At 61.9% G+C, this 15,737-nt stretch overlaps 1 protein-coding gene across 1 annotated transcript; it reads right to left on the minus strand.

Moving 5' to 3' along the window:
• Positions 1–1,260: 1,260 nt before the first annotated feature.
• On the minus strand, positions 1,261–14,813 carry SLC4A3 (solute carrier family 4 member 3). Its single transcript, XM_082657838.1, has 23 exons — positions 14,762–14,813; positions 14,462–14,603; positions 13,966–14,131; positions 13,078–13,355; positions 12,805–12,920; positions 12,196–12,395; positions 10,439–10,587; positions 10,108–10,288; positions 9,493–9,628; positions 9,029–9,212; positions 8,516–8,615; positions 7,882–8,066; positions 6,981–7,206; positions 6,554–6,772; positions 6,097–6,245; positions 5,720–5,914; positions 5,075–5,293; positions 4,627–4,716; positions 3,935–4,101; positions 2,986–3,239; positions 2,494–2,663; positions 2,164–2,337; positions 1,261–1,526 (listed from the first exon to the last, which is right to left on the minus strand). The coding sequence occupies exons 2-23, from the start codon at positions 14,510–14,512 to the stop codon at positions 1,449–1,451; spliced, it is 3,687 nt and encodes a 1,228-aa protein (XP_082513964.1). The 5' UTR covers positions 14,513–14,603; positions 14,762–14,813; the 3' UTR covers positions 1,261–1,448.
• Positions 14,814–15,737: the final 924 nt, after the last annotated feature.

Raw genomic sequence — 15,737 nt, forward strand, 5'->3', positions numbered from 1 at the left:
TCCACCTGGCCTTGGCCAATCTAAGGGAAAAGGAATCTTGCCTTCATGTAGGCCAGGAGGATCAGTCAGAGGCCAGATGCAGTTGGAGGCTATCGCGGCGCCAGAGACCGAAGTGGCCGACTGGACTGAAATACTTAAATCTGAATGACAATCCAGGACAGCTGGAGGGGCACGTCTCTTCCTTATGAACAAAACAAATAGCCTCACAGCAATCTGTCCCTTCTCTCTTGACCAACTTCAGGGCTCTAGCCGTTGGCCTGAACACCTGGGAGGAACCTGGGGAAAGGTAAGGAAGAACTTCGGCCACCTCCAGAGTAAATGGGTAACGTAGGGTTGAGGCATCCTGGCACTGGATGCTCAGAGCTGCCCAGGGCTTTGTAAGTCCATGGAACCTCTCTGCCCCACCCGCTTGCATCCCAATGAGGAACTAAATGTGCTTGAATGGGATCTTTGATTATAGCGGGTCCACCAGGTGGCAGTGTTACCCGGGCCCAGTCCAGACAGAGCCTGCAGTGAGAGAGCGGCCACCAGAGGGCAACACAGGGACAGACGCTCAACCACGCAGCTGGTTGCCTAGCAACTGTGACGAAATGGGCTCCCAGTTTGCACCCTCTGCAAGGCCTCCCAGGTTATTTCTGGCGTAACAAAGACTGTTGCACGCAAGGAGTGGCCTCAGGAATCCCAGAACTGCCTCTCTTCTAAGCCTGGAGACTCTAAAATGGTCCAGGGACCCCAAAGCCAGCACGACCCTGGCGTCTAGAGGATTGGGCAGCTCCTGTCCCTGCCCTTTGGACTGCCAAGGATCAGGAAAAGAAAATAAACATTTTCCATTCCCCTCTGTAGCCCCACAGCCATTGGGACGCTCTGATTTCCCTAGTGGCTAAAGCAGAGCAACCTCCTCCCCCTCCCATCCCCCAACCTCCCCCTTCTAAGCAGGGGCTGGATTAACAGCGTGTGACCTTGAGCCAGACCTTGAGCCTCCAGCTCCTCAACTGTACTTGGGGGGGGGGGTCGAGGGGGTGCTGATAAGATCCAGCTCTGACCTTCTGTGGTCTTGATTCTCTCCCTTTCCTCCAAGAATTCTGTCCTTGCCTCAAAACTCTCCCTGATTTGGACGACCCTGAAAATAGAATTCTTCCAATTCCAGATGGATAAGTATGACCCGAGAAACCAGAGATGGAACCAAGAAAGTGAGGCAGACACAAGACAAGGAGTGTGGTTATAATGAGCTCAAAGCCTGTGCCGGTCTGGTCTGTGAAAGGGCCTGGGTGAGACGAGGTCAGTGCCCAGGGCAGAGTCAGGGGGCCACTCTAGTCGTGGCATCAGTAGTGGTTCCAGGCACATCTCTGGGTCATGACGAGCCCGCTGGCCCTAGGGCTGGGCTCTGACTGGGGCCTGGTGTCAATCACTAAGGTGTCGGGGTCTCCAAGGGGCACCATGGTGGAGGATCACACGGGCATGTGCAGCTCGTTGTACTCATCCTGGCCGTCCTCATCAAAGTTTGGTTCAGCATCTTCAGAGTCCAGCTGCAAAAGGGAGCAGAAGGTTGGGAGAGGCCGGGAAGCGGACTCACCGCCTCCCGCTCCCCAGCTCCTCCTTGGGCCGGCAGCCCTCACTGCCCCTAGACCTCTCCAAGCCTCACTGTCTACAGGGACTGTGGCCCCAGGTTGAAGCACTTCCCTCTGGCCAAAACCTTGAGGTCACCCCCCAGCGATACCTCCTAATAATAATAATGATGATAGCAGCTACCACACAGAAGCACTTTCCTGGGGCTCTGAGCTCCTGTGGTACCTTTGTACACCGTGCATGGGCGGAGGATTTTCAAAAAGATGTCCCTTCCTCTAGCTGACAAAAACAGGGCTCAGAATGGATCTCAGCACCACCCCACGCCCGCTCATCCCTCAGCTGTGTGCCTTTGTTCAGGACACAGCTGTCTACAGCAGCCCTGTGCCTCTCTCACACCAAGGCACCGTTCTCATTGCTTTACCTGGAACTGTGTTTAATCCTCACCACGATCCTATAAGGGAGAATCTATTAGTAGCCCCGTCATACAGATGAAAATGAGATTTCGGAACGTTAGGTAATTTGTCTGTGGTCACACAACAGCAAAGACTGGCACCCAGGGCCCGAGCCCCTAAGACTGCCCCAAGCGCCTTCCCTTACCGCCTGTAGCTCCCTGTCCTGGAAGAGCCGGGGCAGGAGGCAACGCCTCAGGGGCACCGTGAGCAGCAGCAGGAAGGGAAAGGCGAGCGAGGCCGCCGTGGACTTGACCACCCAGAGCAGCGCGATGCAGCCCAGCTGGATGCACGTGAACAGGTGCATCCGCCAGGTCTTCACCTGCGGAACAGGCGTCAGGTCTCACCACATCTCTAGGAACTCGGGTCCCCAGGTCCCAGCTTATCCTTCAGAGTCCATCTCCAGCCCAGAGATCCCTCGGCCCTCCCGCCGCTCCCCATCACCCCGTCGCCCCACCTCTGTGCCTCCTGGCCCTACCTTGGTCACATAGGGCTGTTCGGGATGGTGTTTTGCTGGCATGAGTATGAGCAACAGACGCTGGGACAGCTGGATGCCAGACAGCGATGTGACCCCCATGTACAGGAAAATCCCAAAGAGCACAGCCAGTGGGATCCGGCGCAGCACAGCCCCCATGACAATGGACAGGCCTGGAGGAGGTGACACACACCTACGTGACCCCTCAGGCAGCCCCCGTGAGGATGGAAGGGCCTGGTGGGGAGGAGATGAGCCGGGCCTCATCACTGTGACCAAGAGAAGATGCAACAGGACAGAGAGCCAAGAAAGGGCTCAAGCAAAAAGGCACATGGAGTGTCAAGAAGCAGGTCTGGGGGTCAGAGCAGGGGCTAGTCACGATGCGTTTGGAAACTCAGAAGGGATCTGGGTCAAGCCTGGGATGGAGAAAGGATTTAAGGTCCAAGAACGCAAGTCTGGGGGGTGGGGACCGGGGCCGTGCAAGGTGGGCGCTCTCACCCACGAGGCTGGCGATGAGCACTCCAGTGACCCGCTGCTCCCGCACCTCCTGGATCTGGGGCTTCTCGCCGGGAGCAATGGCAGTGCGCATAACGGTCAGCGCGTTCACGTGGGTGACCGAGCGGACGGTGGCGGCCGTGAGCCAGGGCAACCCAAACAAGCCACAGAGCCCACCCAGGGAGCCGATGAGAAGCAGGTCCAGGTGGAAGCCGGAGCCTTTGAGCAGCCTCCGAGCCTTCTGGCTGACAATGAGCCTGCGGGGAGAGGATGGGAAGCGGGGGTGAGTCGGGGGCGGGGGGGTGGCCAGCGACAGGGTCAGGCACTCACAGCAGGGACGGTGTAGAGGGGACAGGACATGCAGAGCAGAACTCTCCCAGGACCTGCCCGCTTCCTCTTTCAAGTTCTCAAATTGAAGTTCTCATATTTAAGCAAATCTGAGGCAAATTCCCATACTGTGGATACTTAAAACACACAAAAGCCAGATGCCAGCTCTCACCACATCATTGTGGTTTAACCAAAATGAGACACATGTGAGCGTCACTGAGAGAAAATGCTGCCAGGGTTTTCTGAGGACTGTCAAGTGCCACCCTGCAAGTGGTGGTGGTAACAGACAGATATCATGTCAAAGCACCACGGGGGGACTTCCCTGGCGGCGCAGTGGTTGAGAGTCCGCCTGCCGATGCAGGGGACGCGGGTTCGTGCCCCGGTCCGGGAGGATCCCACGTGCCGCGGAGCAGCTGGGCCCGTGAGCCATGGCCGCTGAGCCTGCGCGTCCGGAGCCTGTGCTCCGCAACGGGAGAGGCCGCGACAGTAAGAGGCCCGCATACCGCAAAAAAAAAAAAAAAAAAAAAAAAAAAAAAAAGCACAACGGGGAAACCACGCCCCAGGCCCACGGACACCCTCTGGCCGCCAATCCCACGGCTCCCCGCCCCGCCCCCAGCCCTCTCACGCGGTGATCTGTGTCTCCATGAAGATCAGGATGAGGACCAGGAGGGCGGGCACGGCGGCTGCCACCATCATCCAGGGCGGGAAAGGACGGGCGCTACCCAGGGGCGGGATGAACCATGTGCGCTTATGGGGGGAGGTCACTGAGAGTCCCGTGGGCACCGTCAGCTTCTGCATGACCAGAAGGAAGACCGGGTTCAGGGCCGCTAGCAACTCCACGTAGCAGCTGCTCCCACCCAGCTCTGTGTCTCCAGTACCAGGACTCCAGGGAATGTGGGTGTGAACAGGTTTGGGGAAAATCAGTTTTGTATCCTCCAAAGTCACTGTTCCTCCAAGGGGTCTGGCAGCGAATGAGGAAATGATATACCTTCTCCCTGAGCCCCGGAGCTGCCAGGAGAGCTGCTGCAGGGGCACCTGTCATTCTGCCCCCAGTCCCACACCTGCTCCTCCAGGAGTCCTGACTAAGCGTCACACACAGCCCCAGACTCCCTGGCCGGCCTCCTCAGCTGGACCACACAGCTGCTTCTGAAACCCCCAGCCCACCCACCCCTGTGCAGCCCCAGCACGTAGCCATTCCACTAGGAAAGCTGGGTTCCAGCCCTGACCGGCTACTGGCGCAATGGGGACATGTTATGGCCTGCCTCTCAAGGCCCTGGGGTGAGAACCAGCTGCCAGAGGGGGTCGGGACTCACTCACCTGTGTGTAGGTGTCTGTAATGGAGTAATCCACCAGGACCATCACCAGAATGGAGATGGGGATGCCGAAGTCCCCGATGATACGGCGAGCCTTGAGAGGGGCCAATGAGGGGAAGGGAGCAAAAGGTGGATGGAGCGGAGGGTCAGGAAACTAACATGGGGGTTTTTTACCCGGACCCCTCTTGGGCCTGAGCAGGAGCCAGAGGTCCCCTGACCTGTCCCTTTAAACCCCACAGGTGCCAGCCCAGCCCAGCCCAGGAGAGCATTCCTCTCCTGATTACACCTCTCTGAGGCTTCAGACAGGGGCAGAGGCTGCACAGACTTGGATGAGGTCTCCCATGACCGGGAGAAGGGGACAGCCCCTCTCTCGAGTGGAGCCTGGCAGAGACAGCAGGAACCGAGGGACACCCACAGGGGGTCCACAGGCCCTACTCCCGCCGGCCACGCACCTTGCCACCCAGGAAGCGGCTGTTTCTGAACTTGCGCAGGAAGAAGGCAATGAGGAAGGTCCCGAGCATGAGGATGAGGGACAGCAGAGCCGTGTTGGGTTGGTTCCTGGGGCCCGGCGGCCCCTCGGTGGGGGGCAGGGCACTCACATTCAGGTCCAGCTCAGAAGCCAGGGCTCCCGCAGGGGGGTAGAATGGCAGCAGTGGGTGCTCCGTGAACACCTGTGTGGGTTACGAGGTTGCCCTAGTGCTCACCTGGGCAGGTGCCTGATTTCATAGCATCAGTACACCTGTGAGGGAGAGGGCTGGCCCCTCCCACACCTGACCGGGCAACATAACACAGGACATGCAGCTCCATCTCACACACAGACGCCCTTCCTCTACATACAGTGACCCAAGGACCCCAGACCCATAGCCCTGACAACGCCCCCTTTCCGTCCCATACCTGTTCAGGTGAATCCTGGACTTCAAACCTCTGGGTTTGACTCCCTGCCCTTCAGCTCAGACGTAGCCCTAGGGCGTCCTCAACCCCCATGCCCACAGCCTACAGAGCCTTCCTCCTCGTCCCTCCTCCCCCCAGGCTCTCCTTTCCAGGGTGCTGCCCAGCCCCCACCTACACCCACCCCCCCAAGACCTCTCAGGGCCCACCTTGTAGAGCTTGTGGAAGGTCTCATAGATGAAAATGAGAGAGATGAGGAAGGCGAAGATCTCCTGGGTGAAGGGTGAGATGTAGCGGACCAGGAAGCTGCCTTCCGCGGCCACCAGGGCAAGAACAAAGACCACCAGCCAGAGGCCAACCCACACCCGGCCTGTGAGGTACTCCAGGCCCTGGGCTCGGCAGAACTGGAGGGCGGGAGAGAGAGGCGGTCACCACAGCCATCTGACCCGGCCCTCGGGGCCCCACGGGACGGGCAGGAGGTGCACCCCGAGGGAGAGGAGGGGGAAAGACCGCAGGGGCCCATGCCCTGGGCCAGGGGCACAGGGTGGAGCAGGTGAGCCCTGGGGAGGGGCAGGGTGGCTGTCACCTTGAAGAAGGCTTCTTCGAAGACGAGCAGTGGCCCCGAGAAGCCGACCACAAGCAGCGGCTGGGCCCCCAGCAGAGAGAAGAGGACACCAAGCACAGCCGTGGACACGATCAGCTCAGACACACCCATCAGTCCTTCTGTCTTCTCCCCTGGGGCGGGCGAGGGTCAGTGGGACGGCCCTGGCCTGGCTCTTTCTACCTGGCCCCTCTTTCTCGTCTAGTTTCCCCTAACCTGGGGACCCAAGAAAAATGGAGCAGCTCCCCAGAGTGGTAGCTAGGGACCCTCACCACTCTCAGCCCTCCTGCCTCTCACCACCAGCCCCCCACCCCGGATCTCCCACCCCTTGCACCCACCCCCTCTCACTTTACTGTCATCCCAGAAGTGACCACTGGAACACCCTGACCCAGCAACCCTGCAGATGACAGTGAGCCCCCTCACCTCTCCTCCCGCCCCTCACCTAGCAGCCCCCCGAAGGTGATGGCGGGACTGAGGGCAGCGAAGTAGATGAAGAGCACGGCAGCCACGCACTGGGAGTGCAGGGCGTCCCGCAGGTCGCTAGCGTAGTGCGGGTACCGGCGCTTCACGTCCCGGACAAGCCCCCCAAACACCGAGCCAGTGCGCAGCAGGGGGTCGTCGTCAGGGGGCACCTCGGAGCCCCCTAAGTCCATCGCCAGCTCTGGGGGAACAAGAGGCTGCTGGAACCTCGTGCTTGGAGCAGGCCCTGGGCCCAATCCTTCCCAGCCTGGGACGCAGTGCAGAGACCTGGGTCAGGGATTGGAAGCTGACGTGCAGGGCTCAAGAGTCGGGATGGGGCTGGGGTCAGAGCCGTGGGAGCCGCGGAGGGGGCACAGGTTCAGGGGGCTCCGGGCCCCAAAGGGTCTGACCTTTCCCAGGGGCCACGTAGCCGCCCTGGGTGGTCATCTCAACTTTGGTCTGCTCCCGCTCCCGCCGCTTCCTGAGCAGCTCGCGCTGGAAGGCAGCCACGGAGCGCAGCAGGTCTCGGCCCTCCACCTCGGACGGGGGGATCACGATGCTGCCGTCCAGGAACTCGCTGATGGCGCTCAGGAGGTCCTGCCTGTCATCCGCCTGATAGGCAGCATCGTGGAATAGCTGGAGGCAGGAAAGCCAGGGACTGAGCCCACAGCCCAGGGAGGCCCTGGGAGGGGGCGCTTCGGGGAGGAGGTGTTGGGCCATCAGAGACCCAGAGGCAAGGTGGACGTTCAGCCACATCCACAGGTCCAGTCCACTTGTCAAAACTCTGGCTCATGTCCCTGCTGGCCGGCAGGCAGCCACGGCCCTGAACACCTCCCAAACCCCCATGACTGCCCGCGCTCTTCCCCTGGGAGCCTCCAGACTTTTCCACAATGCAACAACTGAAGGGATGACGCCTGGCATAGCGTTACCAATCCAATCTCCATCCTCACTGGAGAGTGCCCACATCCTGTAGGTTGGGAAATATTTCGAACATCACCCCTGGCTAGAGGACCCTCCTGTCCAAGTCCAGCTTCCCTTTCGAGTCTCATGTCACATCCAAAGCTTCAGCGTCTGGGCTTCTTCGTTCCGGCATCCACCTCCCTGTCCCCTCCCATAGCCCCAGCCCAAGGCTCCCTTTTCCCCCTCAGCTCACCCCTCCCTCCACCACTCCAGAGCGCTGCCTCCACCCCGAATGGCCACTAGCACCCCTGTACCCATGGATACCACTGGGGGGCAGCGTGTGAGACAGAGAACAAGCAGGGCTCAGGGGAACAGGCCTAGAACGCCCAGCCTGGGGGCTGCCGGACCCACCTTGTCGGACATGAGGGTGGCAATAGAGCGCCCAAGCTCGTGATAGTCAGTGCTGGTGTGGCCGGGCCCCAGCATCACGAAGAGAAAGCGAACCGGCACGGGGACCTCAAGCACAGACTCCAAGAGTACAGCTTCGTTCAGGCGCACAAAGGCTGCCGCTGGCTGCTCCAAGAAAGGCACACAGCCTGGGGGGACAGAAAGGCACAGGGTGCTGGGCAAAGGGGAGCAGTCAAGGCAGGCCCTGGGGGGATATCTGGGGCCATGATGTACAGTTGAGCAGGTTGTGCACTGCACAAAGAAACCCCAATCTAAAGAAGCCCTATTTGCTTGTATGTCTGTACATTTATTACAATTTACCAGCAGATGGAAATCAAGGGTATTGAGGAAGGGGTGCTTTTTCCTAATTCTCACAACGGTGTTATATGGACTAGAAGCAATCCAAGATAGCAGAAAACTGGATGGGAAGCAGGCAGAGGATTAGGGAAGATGGGTTGAGAGAAAGACCAGGGGCAAGGTGGGGGCCTGGCTGGGGATGGACGAGGCAGCCTGCAGGCCAGAGCTCAAGACAAGCAGACCATGGTGGGGGCATCCACGCCCTGTAGCCCACATGCCCCCAGGGCCCAGCCCTCCTTACCCACGAGCACAACAGTAGCCTCAGCATCTTCCGGGATCTTCTCCAGCAGCTTCAGGCTTTTCCCCCGGTGACCATCTCCCCCAGGCATGTGGAGGGGCTTCTGAGGACGCAGAACTGGAATAGGGCTGGGACCCAGACCGGAGGCCATGGCAGGCCCTCCCATCCCTTGTTCCAGGCCTGGACTCTGCCCACCAACCCCTGGATCTGGGCCCTGCTTTCTCCGTCCCCAGCCAGGGTGGAGACTATTGGTGAAGTGCCCCACAGCAGGATCTGGACCCTCCTCCATCTCAGCCTTACCTTGTTTAAATGGCTCCCCTGGGTCTGCCCCGTCATCCCCTTTAAAATTTCTGTTTCTCCAGGGCAGGGGTCCCTCCTGAATGTATGTCCCCCACATCCCTAGTATGGTGCCCGGCAACCAACCTTCCTGACCCACTCAATGAAGCCATCCGTGGCCTCCACTGAAACTGGAAGCCCTCCTCATCCCCCAGCCCAGGTCAGAGCAAGGTGACTGACCTCCTTGGCCTCAGGGTCATGAGGCCAGAGTGGGGCTGGCTCCCCCAGGTCATCAGCCACGGTAGGCACTGCACTATCGGGGCCATGGCTGGGGGTTGGGTGATGATTCCCTAGGACCGAGTTCACGCTGGAACTGGACGCATTTCGGGGAAAGAAGCCACTGTCCTTGTCATCATTGGGATGGCTGGGGAGAGGGCAGAGGGGGCAAGGCAGGTTAGGAAGACAGCCCCTTGGTGGCCTGAGGTCATGAGGAAATGAGAAACGGAGGGTCAGGGCCTCCATCCTTTTTGCCTCAATGTAAGAAGGAACTTTCTAACGGTTGGTACTGTCCAAAGATAAAGAAGGAATGAGCTCCCCATCATTTGGGGTATTCAAGCAGAGGCTCGAGAGCCACTCAGTAGAGTCTGTGCTCCTGGAAGGCAGCTGAACCTGAAGGCGCCCTCCCAGGCGCCCCACCCTGGCACCTGTGTTTCAGCAGCAGGGTGCGAAGGACACTGGCCCTGTCCTCCGGCCGGATCTGGTCAGACACAATCATGGTCTCCACCACGAGGTGTGCGATGCCTGGCAGAGTGGTCTGCTCCAGGTCCAGGAGGGCAGCTCCTGGGGGCACAGTCAGGGGAGGGAGCACGGTCCCGTCAGGTAGAAAAAAACCACCCCCCAGCGGCTTGCTCCCCAAGGGCAGGCAGACATGCTGGGTGAGCCAAGCATCTGATGTGCCCAGGTGCATACACAGCTCCATGTGGCCACAGCCCAGCCCGAGAGGGATGCAAAAAGAGAGCACGGGGTGAGGGCACAGCCCCTCCTTGCCCAGAGAGGGGGTCATCTGTTGATTTACTGCATGTGGACAGATACCTACTGTGCCCCAGGTACAGTGCTAGGTACCTGGGCACAGTCCCACCCCTCAGAGCTTATGGCTGTGCAGGCAGCTGGACCCCATGTCCCCAAAGTGGCAGCCAGACCTCACCTGGCCCCAGGGCTCCAGGGAGCAGTCCCTGGAGCTGGGCAGCCCAGCACAGGCCGAGCTCTGTGGTTTGTGAAGAGGGCCTGCAGCTCTCGGGACAGGCCTGCAGGGCCCCTACCGTGGGCGATGGTCCTCCGGAGCTCCAGCAGGCTGCGGAAGGAGAGCGAGGCCACGTGCGGCTTCCCCCAGCGCTCCGTCTCTTCCTCCACGTCCTCTTCAAACTTGATCCAGCGGGCCGTCTCCCGCCAGTGGGGCTCCTGGCTGCGGTCCAGCATCAGCTCATTCAGCTCCACAAACACCTGGGGTGGGCGCCAAGGGTGAAGGCCTGGGAGCCGCCAGGTGGGACCGGCTGTCCTGGGGACATGGCGATGGGCCAGGCAGGGAGGGAGGGAGAAGGGGGGAGGAGAGGCGAGAAGAATCCAAAGGCCCACTTCCTCGGGGCCCGGTACCTCATGAGGTCTCCGGTCCAGCTGCTGCTTCTTCTTCTTCCTGCGCAGGATGGGGGCCAGGCCACTGGGGCTGCCCCTCCCGCCCTGCGTCCGAGACGGCTTCTTTACCAGGTGCCGGCGCACGCCAGGGTTGTCCTCCAGCCGGTGACCTGCGGAGAAGATGGGCTTGGCGGTCCCAGGGTTCCAGCTCAGGGCCTCGGGGTCATTGCCAGCCCCTCCAGCTCTGCCCAGCCATTCTACTCGGGGGGGGGGGGGGGTGCCACAGTCACCCAGGGACCATGCCGACAAAACCATATCGTCCAGCTGGGCCATTTCATACATAAGGAGACTGAGGCCCAGAGAGGGGAAAGGACTAGTCCAAAGTCACACAGGGAGACTGGCTAAGCCACAGTAAAAAGGCAGACTCCCAACTCAGTCCACAGCCCCGGTCACGGCCACTGCCTCTTACTCGGCAGTGCCAGGACCCACATTAAGTCACCAGGCCCCGCGCCCTCGGCACCTTCCCTGTGCCCCTCGGCACCCATGTGTACTCCCCCATGGGTACACATCCAGACGGACTCAGGCAGAGCTTCTCTCCCTTCCTTCCCATCTGCCCCTTCCAGGCCCACAGCTGGGGGAAGGCCAGCAGCCCAGTTACTCACAAGCTGGTCCGCCCACCATGGGGCTCAGCTGGCCCCTGATGGATTCCCACAGGTCATAGTCCTCAAGGTCCAGCACAAACATCTCTAAGTCCTCTGAGGCCAGCGAGTCTCGAGGGCTGGGGGCTGGAGCCCTCTGAGGGCTCTGACCCTCAGCGTCCCCGGGCCCAGGGCTCAGTGCCCTGTTGGGCTCTGTGACCTCCTCCAGCGGGCTCATCATTCCCCAGATGGCCAAGGCCTCAGCCCCTGTTCCTTCCCGGCTCTCCTGAGAGGCAGGAGCCTGGACAGCAGTGGTCTTGGTCCAACCAGAGCTTGAAGATGGCCGGGCCTCCTGACCCCGACTCCCCAGGTCCGCAGGCCTGCTCCCTGCTGCTTCCAGCCTGCACCCTAGGTCTGTAAACACGCCCTCCCCCTGACCACCCCCCATCCCACCGCTGCTGCCACCGCCGCTGCTGCTGCTGCTGCCATCGGATTGTTCCTGTCCCTGTCCTCAGGCCCTGGCAACTTTCCATGACGTATTGCACTCAGAGCCCTCCCCCCTCCCACCCCACCCCTGCACACACTGTGGTTCCAAGGGGGAGGAGGGCGGGGTCGGTGATGCCCCTGGCTGGGCACAGAGCCCCATGGGTGCGGACAGGTGGCACAGAAACCAGGGCACTGATAAGACGGAAGGAACGTGCCGAGATCACAGCCAGGCCCGGCCGAGGGTGGTGTGATGGGAGTAGGAGGCTCCTGACATAGGGAGAGGCAGGGCCTGGTGGAGTGGCTGGGACTCAGGGCCCTGGTTCCAAGCGGGTAAAAAGAGTTTGCCCCGAGAAGAGGAGCGTCGGAGGAGGGGGGGTACAATGATGTCTCCAAACGTCGTGTGGAAAAAGGGCTGCCTTATTCCAGGGGTGACTCAGAGGACACAACCAGGACGGAAGGGCAAAGGCATCATGAGGGGAAGTCTCAGCTCTGGCACCCGAGGCATGGCTTGGTTAGGTAGTGAGTTCCCCATCACTGGCCACATTCCAGCAGACAGGGATACCGCAGAGGAGCTCAGCCCTGGGTGGGGGAGAATACAGAGCCTCTCCAAGGTCCCTCACAGGCTGGGCACCCCTGGAAGTGGGTGTCACTCACTCTTCATGTCGTCCAGGTCCGCGGAGCCCAGCATCTGGGCCTCCGCCTCATCAGTGGGCACCTGCTGCTCCGGGCCACCCGGGCTGCCCAGGGCACTGCCTGGGCATAGCCGTTCCCGCAGGTCATAGCTGGCTGACGGGCTCCGTGGCCGACTCTTCTCTCCGGCGACTCGGGAGACCCGGGCCCGGGGACTAGGGGAGCTGAGGAGGCAACACGGCAGCCTTGAAACTGGCAGGGACCCTCGGTGGAGGTGGGCCAGGAGAGGGGGTTCCTCTGCCCTCCCCCAGCTTGGGGCAGGGCCTGGAGAGGCCCCCTGGGGACTACACACAGGCTCCTCCTAAGCAGAGAGAAAAGCTTACCTCCACCTTCCTGCCCCCGTTGCACTGGTCCCCAGTTCCTCTTTGTCCCCATCCTCCTTTTCACCCAGACACCCTCTCTCTCCTGGAGGACTCTCCCTGCCCGCCCTCTGGTGCTCTCCTCCTTGCCAATCATGCAGAGAAGGGGCACGCCCTCCCCGGCTCCTCCGCCCCGCCTCCTTTCCTCCTAGCTTCTCCACTGGGGTCAGGAAGGAGCCTGGGACCTGCTCTTGGCTGGGCTGGAGGCCAGTACCTGACCGAGTGCTGGGGGCTCTTGTCGGAGCGCGGGCCCACCGCGGGCAGGGGCTTGGTGAAGGCGGCCCTCCCCGAGAGGCCGGGACTGTCGTCCTCGTCACTTCCAATGGAGAACTGTGGATAAACCCCGTGTGACCTGGGTCCCTGCCCTGACTCAGCCCCAATACCCCACTCAGCCCCGCCTCCCCCAACCCTGCCGGGCCTCCCCTCCCCCCTCCAGGCCTCCCCTCCTCTCCCTGAGCAGCCAGCCCTCCCTGGGGACAGACCTTACCTTTGCTTTGGGTGGGGACCCTGCGGGTGGAGGTTCTACAGGCTCTGCCTCAGACTCCCCTTCCTCTTCCTCCTCCTCTTCCTCCTCCTCATCCACTCCGGCTCCCCCCTCCTCCTGGATGGGAGGGGTCCCCTCAGAGGGGGGAGCAGAGGTTCTCTCCTTCTTCCTCTTCCTCCTGGTTTGCCGGGCAGAGGTGGCGGGCAGTCGCCGCAGCTTGTGGGGTGGAGGCAGGCGCACCGAGAGCGGGTGGTGGGTGTGGTGGGATGTGTGCCGGTGAACTGGGGGTGCAGGAGAGCTGGTTGGGGCCCCCACAGCAGAAGGGGGCCCCTCACCACCCTAGGGACGCATGCCTTATTCTAGCTCAAGGCCTCAAACAAGGGCACCCTAGTCCTTCCTCCAGAGTCAGGCTCTCCCCAACACCTGTACCCATAGCCTGTCATTGGGAAGGCCTGGTAGAGTCGGGGGGATGGAGTGATGGAGAGGGGAGGTTGTGACAGGGAGGATGCGGGGATGAGAGGACAGGACACAGCAAGGAAGGGAAAGGTAGAGTCAGCAGAGCTAAGGAGGGGAGGAGAGGTGGCAGAGAGACGAGAGCAGGGCCAGAGGTATGACAGAGCCTTGAGGAAGATGAAGGTCACCAAGGGAGGCCTCAGGCCCATCTCCCTACATCTCCCCTGTGTCTGGGGCTCAGCTCCCCTAGCAGGCAGACAGGTGATGGGTAAGTGAGGCAGGATGACTTAACATGGCATGGTGGCCCAGCACAGCATCCAGCACAGCATCCAGCATAAGATGACACCGGGTGACCAAGCCAGTGGTGAGCACGGTGATGGTGGCAATGAAGGTGATGGCGGTGAGGGCGGCCACACTAGGGGTCCCCAGGCTACCCACACTCAAAGTCCCGCTCGCTGTAGCTGCGGCTGGGCTTCTTGGGGTCCCAGGCCGGGGGCTTGTTGATGAGGTCCCCAAACCTGCTCACAGCCAAGGTCTTGCCCAAGTCATCATCCTCCTCCTCCATGTCTGGACTCAGAGGGGGCTCCTCCAAGGGCACCCGGACCTGCAAACCCAACAGCCTCTTCTAAGGAACCCTGACGCATGAACGCCACACACCCACCCCAACTCCAAGCCCTAGGTGGAGATGGGGGAGACCAGCAGACTCGTCTTCTACTCCCTGTGGCCCAGGCTGGGGTCAACCTCCCAGGCTTCCAGGGCTTGGGAGGAGAGGGGGCAACAGACCCGAGAAATACCAAAAGATCCCCTCTTTCTCCGTATCTCCCGCCCAGCTCTATCCCTGGATCTGGGGGTCCCAGGGTCGACCAGAAGACCCCCCTATCCTCCTTGAGGTCCCTCCCCCTCCTCTTCTCCCACCCCCGCGAGCGTCAGTCACCTGGGGTAGGGGGGAGGCGCCCCCGGGCGGCGGAATCACTCCATTGGCCATGTCCGGAGAGGCGGCTTGGGGGGACTTTGACTCACTGAGGGACCCGTGACCCGGGTGAGAAGAGGGCGCTGCGCGGACCTAATGGGGAGCCCTGGGGGAGGAGGGCGGGGTCAGGAGCCTCGCGCGGCCGCCCCCCCCTCCCCCTCCCCGGAGCTGGATCCCCCGCCCGCCCGAGCGCCCATCGAGGCCCCGCCGCGCCCGGGATGCCCCGGGGCCCGGCCCGCCGCTCCCCGCCCCGCCCTGCGGTACCTCGGGGCTCCGGAGCGTGCGGGGCTCGGGCCGACCGCCGCGCCCCATCTCCTTCCCGCGCTCGCCCCGGGGCCTGTCGCTGCGCAGGGCCGGACGGCCTGGGGGCGCCCGCGGCGGCAGCGAGCCTGGCGGGCTGGGCGGACGCAGGCGCCGGAGCCCGCAGCCCGCGGCTCCACCTCCTCTCGCTCGGCTCCGCAGCTCCGCCGCCGCCGCCGCCGCCGCCGGGCCGCACAATGGGAGCGGGCGGGCGGTGACTCACCCCGCCCCGGCCGGCCCGGCCCCCACGCGTGGGCCCCCGCAGGACCCCACCTGCCCCGCAATCCCTTCTCCGGCGCCCCACGCGTTGCCGAAGGCGGGTGCGCCGCCCTCCACTCCCACAATCCCCAGATGCACGCACCACCTTCCTTTTAGCCTCCTCTCCCCGCAAGAGCCGTGGAGGCGACCCCTCCGCAGACGCCAGCCCCTCCAATCTTGGGAACTGAGCACGCAGGCCTACGGGAACACCCACCACCTGTCCCTTCGGTTCCGGTATAGCCTCAGATGCCTGGCTTCTGCCACCAGGCAGCGCCCAACATTTGACCTTGGCAGTTACCTCCCTGGCCTCGGTTTCCTCAACGTAGCCAGAGGGGCCTGGAAACGGGGTGTTCCGAAGTTCCATCCAGCTCTAAGATTCTGCACCTCAGTTTCTACACCCTCTCTCCCCCTCCTCCACCCCCCTAGGTCACATCTCCTTTTCCAAGGGCAAAGGTGTTTGGAAGGAACGACTGGATCCCAATTTGACCTTCTGGGGGTCTCGCTGAAACTGAGCACCTAGCACAATGCCATGTCCCTAACAACCCCTCATTAATAGCTGGTGGAGTCACGTCCCTGAATCCTGAGGAGAACTTAGGAGGATGCTGGGGGAGAACCCAGGGTGGAGCTGCTGGGTAGGAGAGGGGCCAGGCCCAGGAGAGAGAAACCAACGCCTGCCCCGGTG

This window comes from Grampus griseus (genome assembly GCF_964374135.1).
Source record: "Grampus griseus genome assembly, chromosome: 7".
Lineage (NCBI taxonomy): Eukaryota > Metazoa > Chordata > Mammalia > Artiodactyla > Delphinidae > Grampus > Grampus griseus.

Excerpts from the sequence above, each read along its gene's own strand:
- SLC4A3 (XM_082657838.1), bottom strand. The coding sequence starts at position 14,512 with ATGGCCAATGGAGTGATTCCGCCGCCCGGGGGCGCCTCCCCCCTACCC. Across the intron at positions 12,921-13,077 it reads GGTCCCCACCCAAAGCAAAG|TTCTCCATTGGAAGTGACGA; the intron begins GTAAGGTCTGTC and ends GTTTATCCACAG. Across the intron at positions 6,773-6,980 it reads CTACGTGGCCCCTGGGAAAG|AGCTGGCGATGGACTTAGGG; the intron begins GTCAGACCCTTT and ends TTGTTCCCCCAG.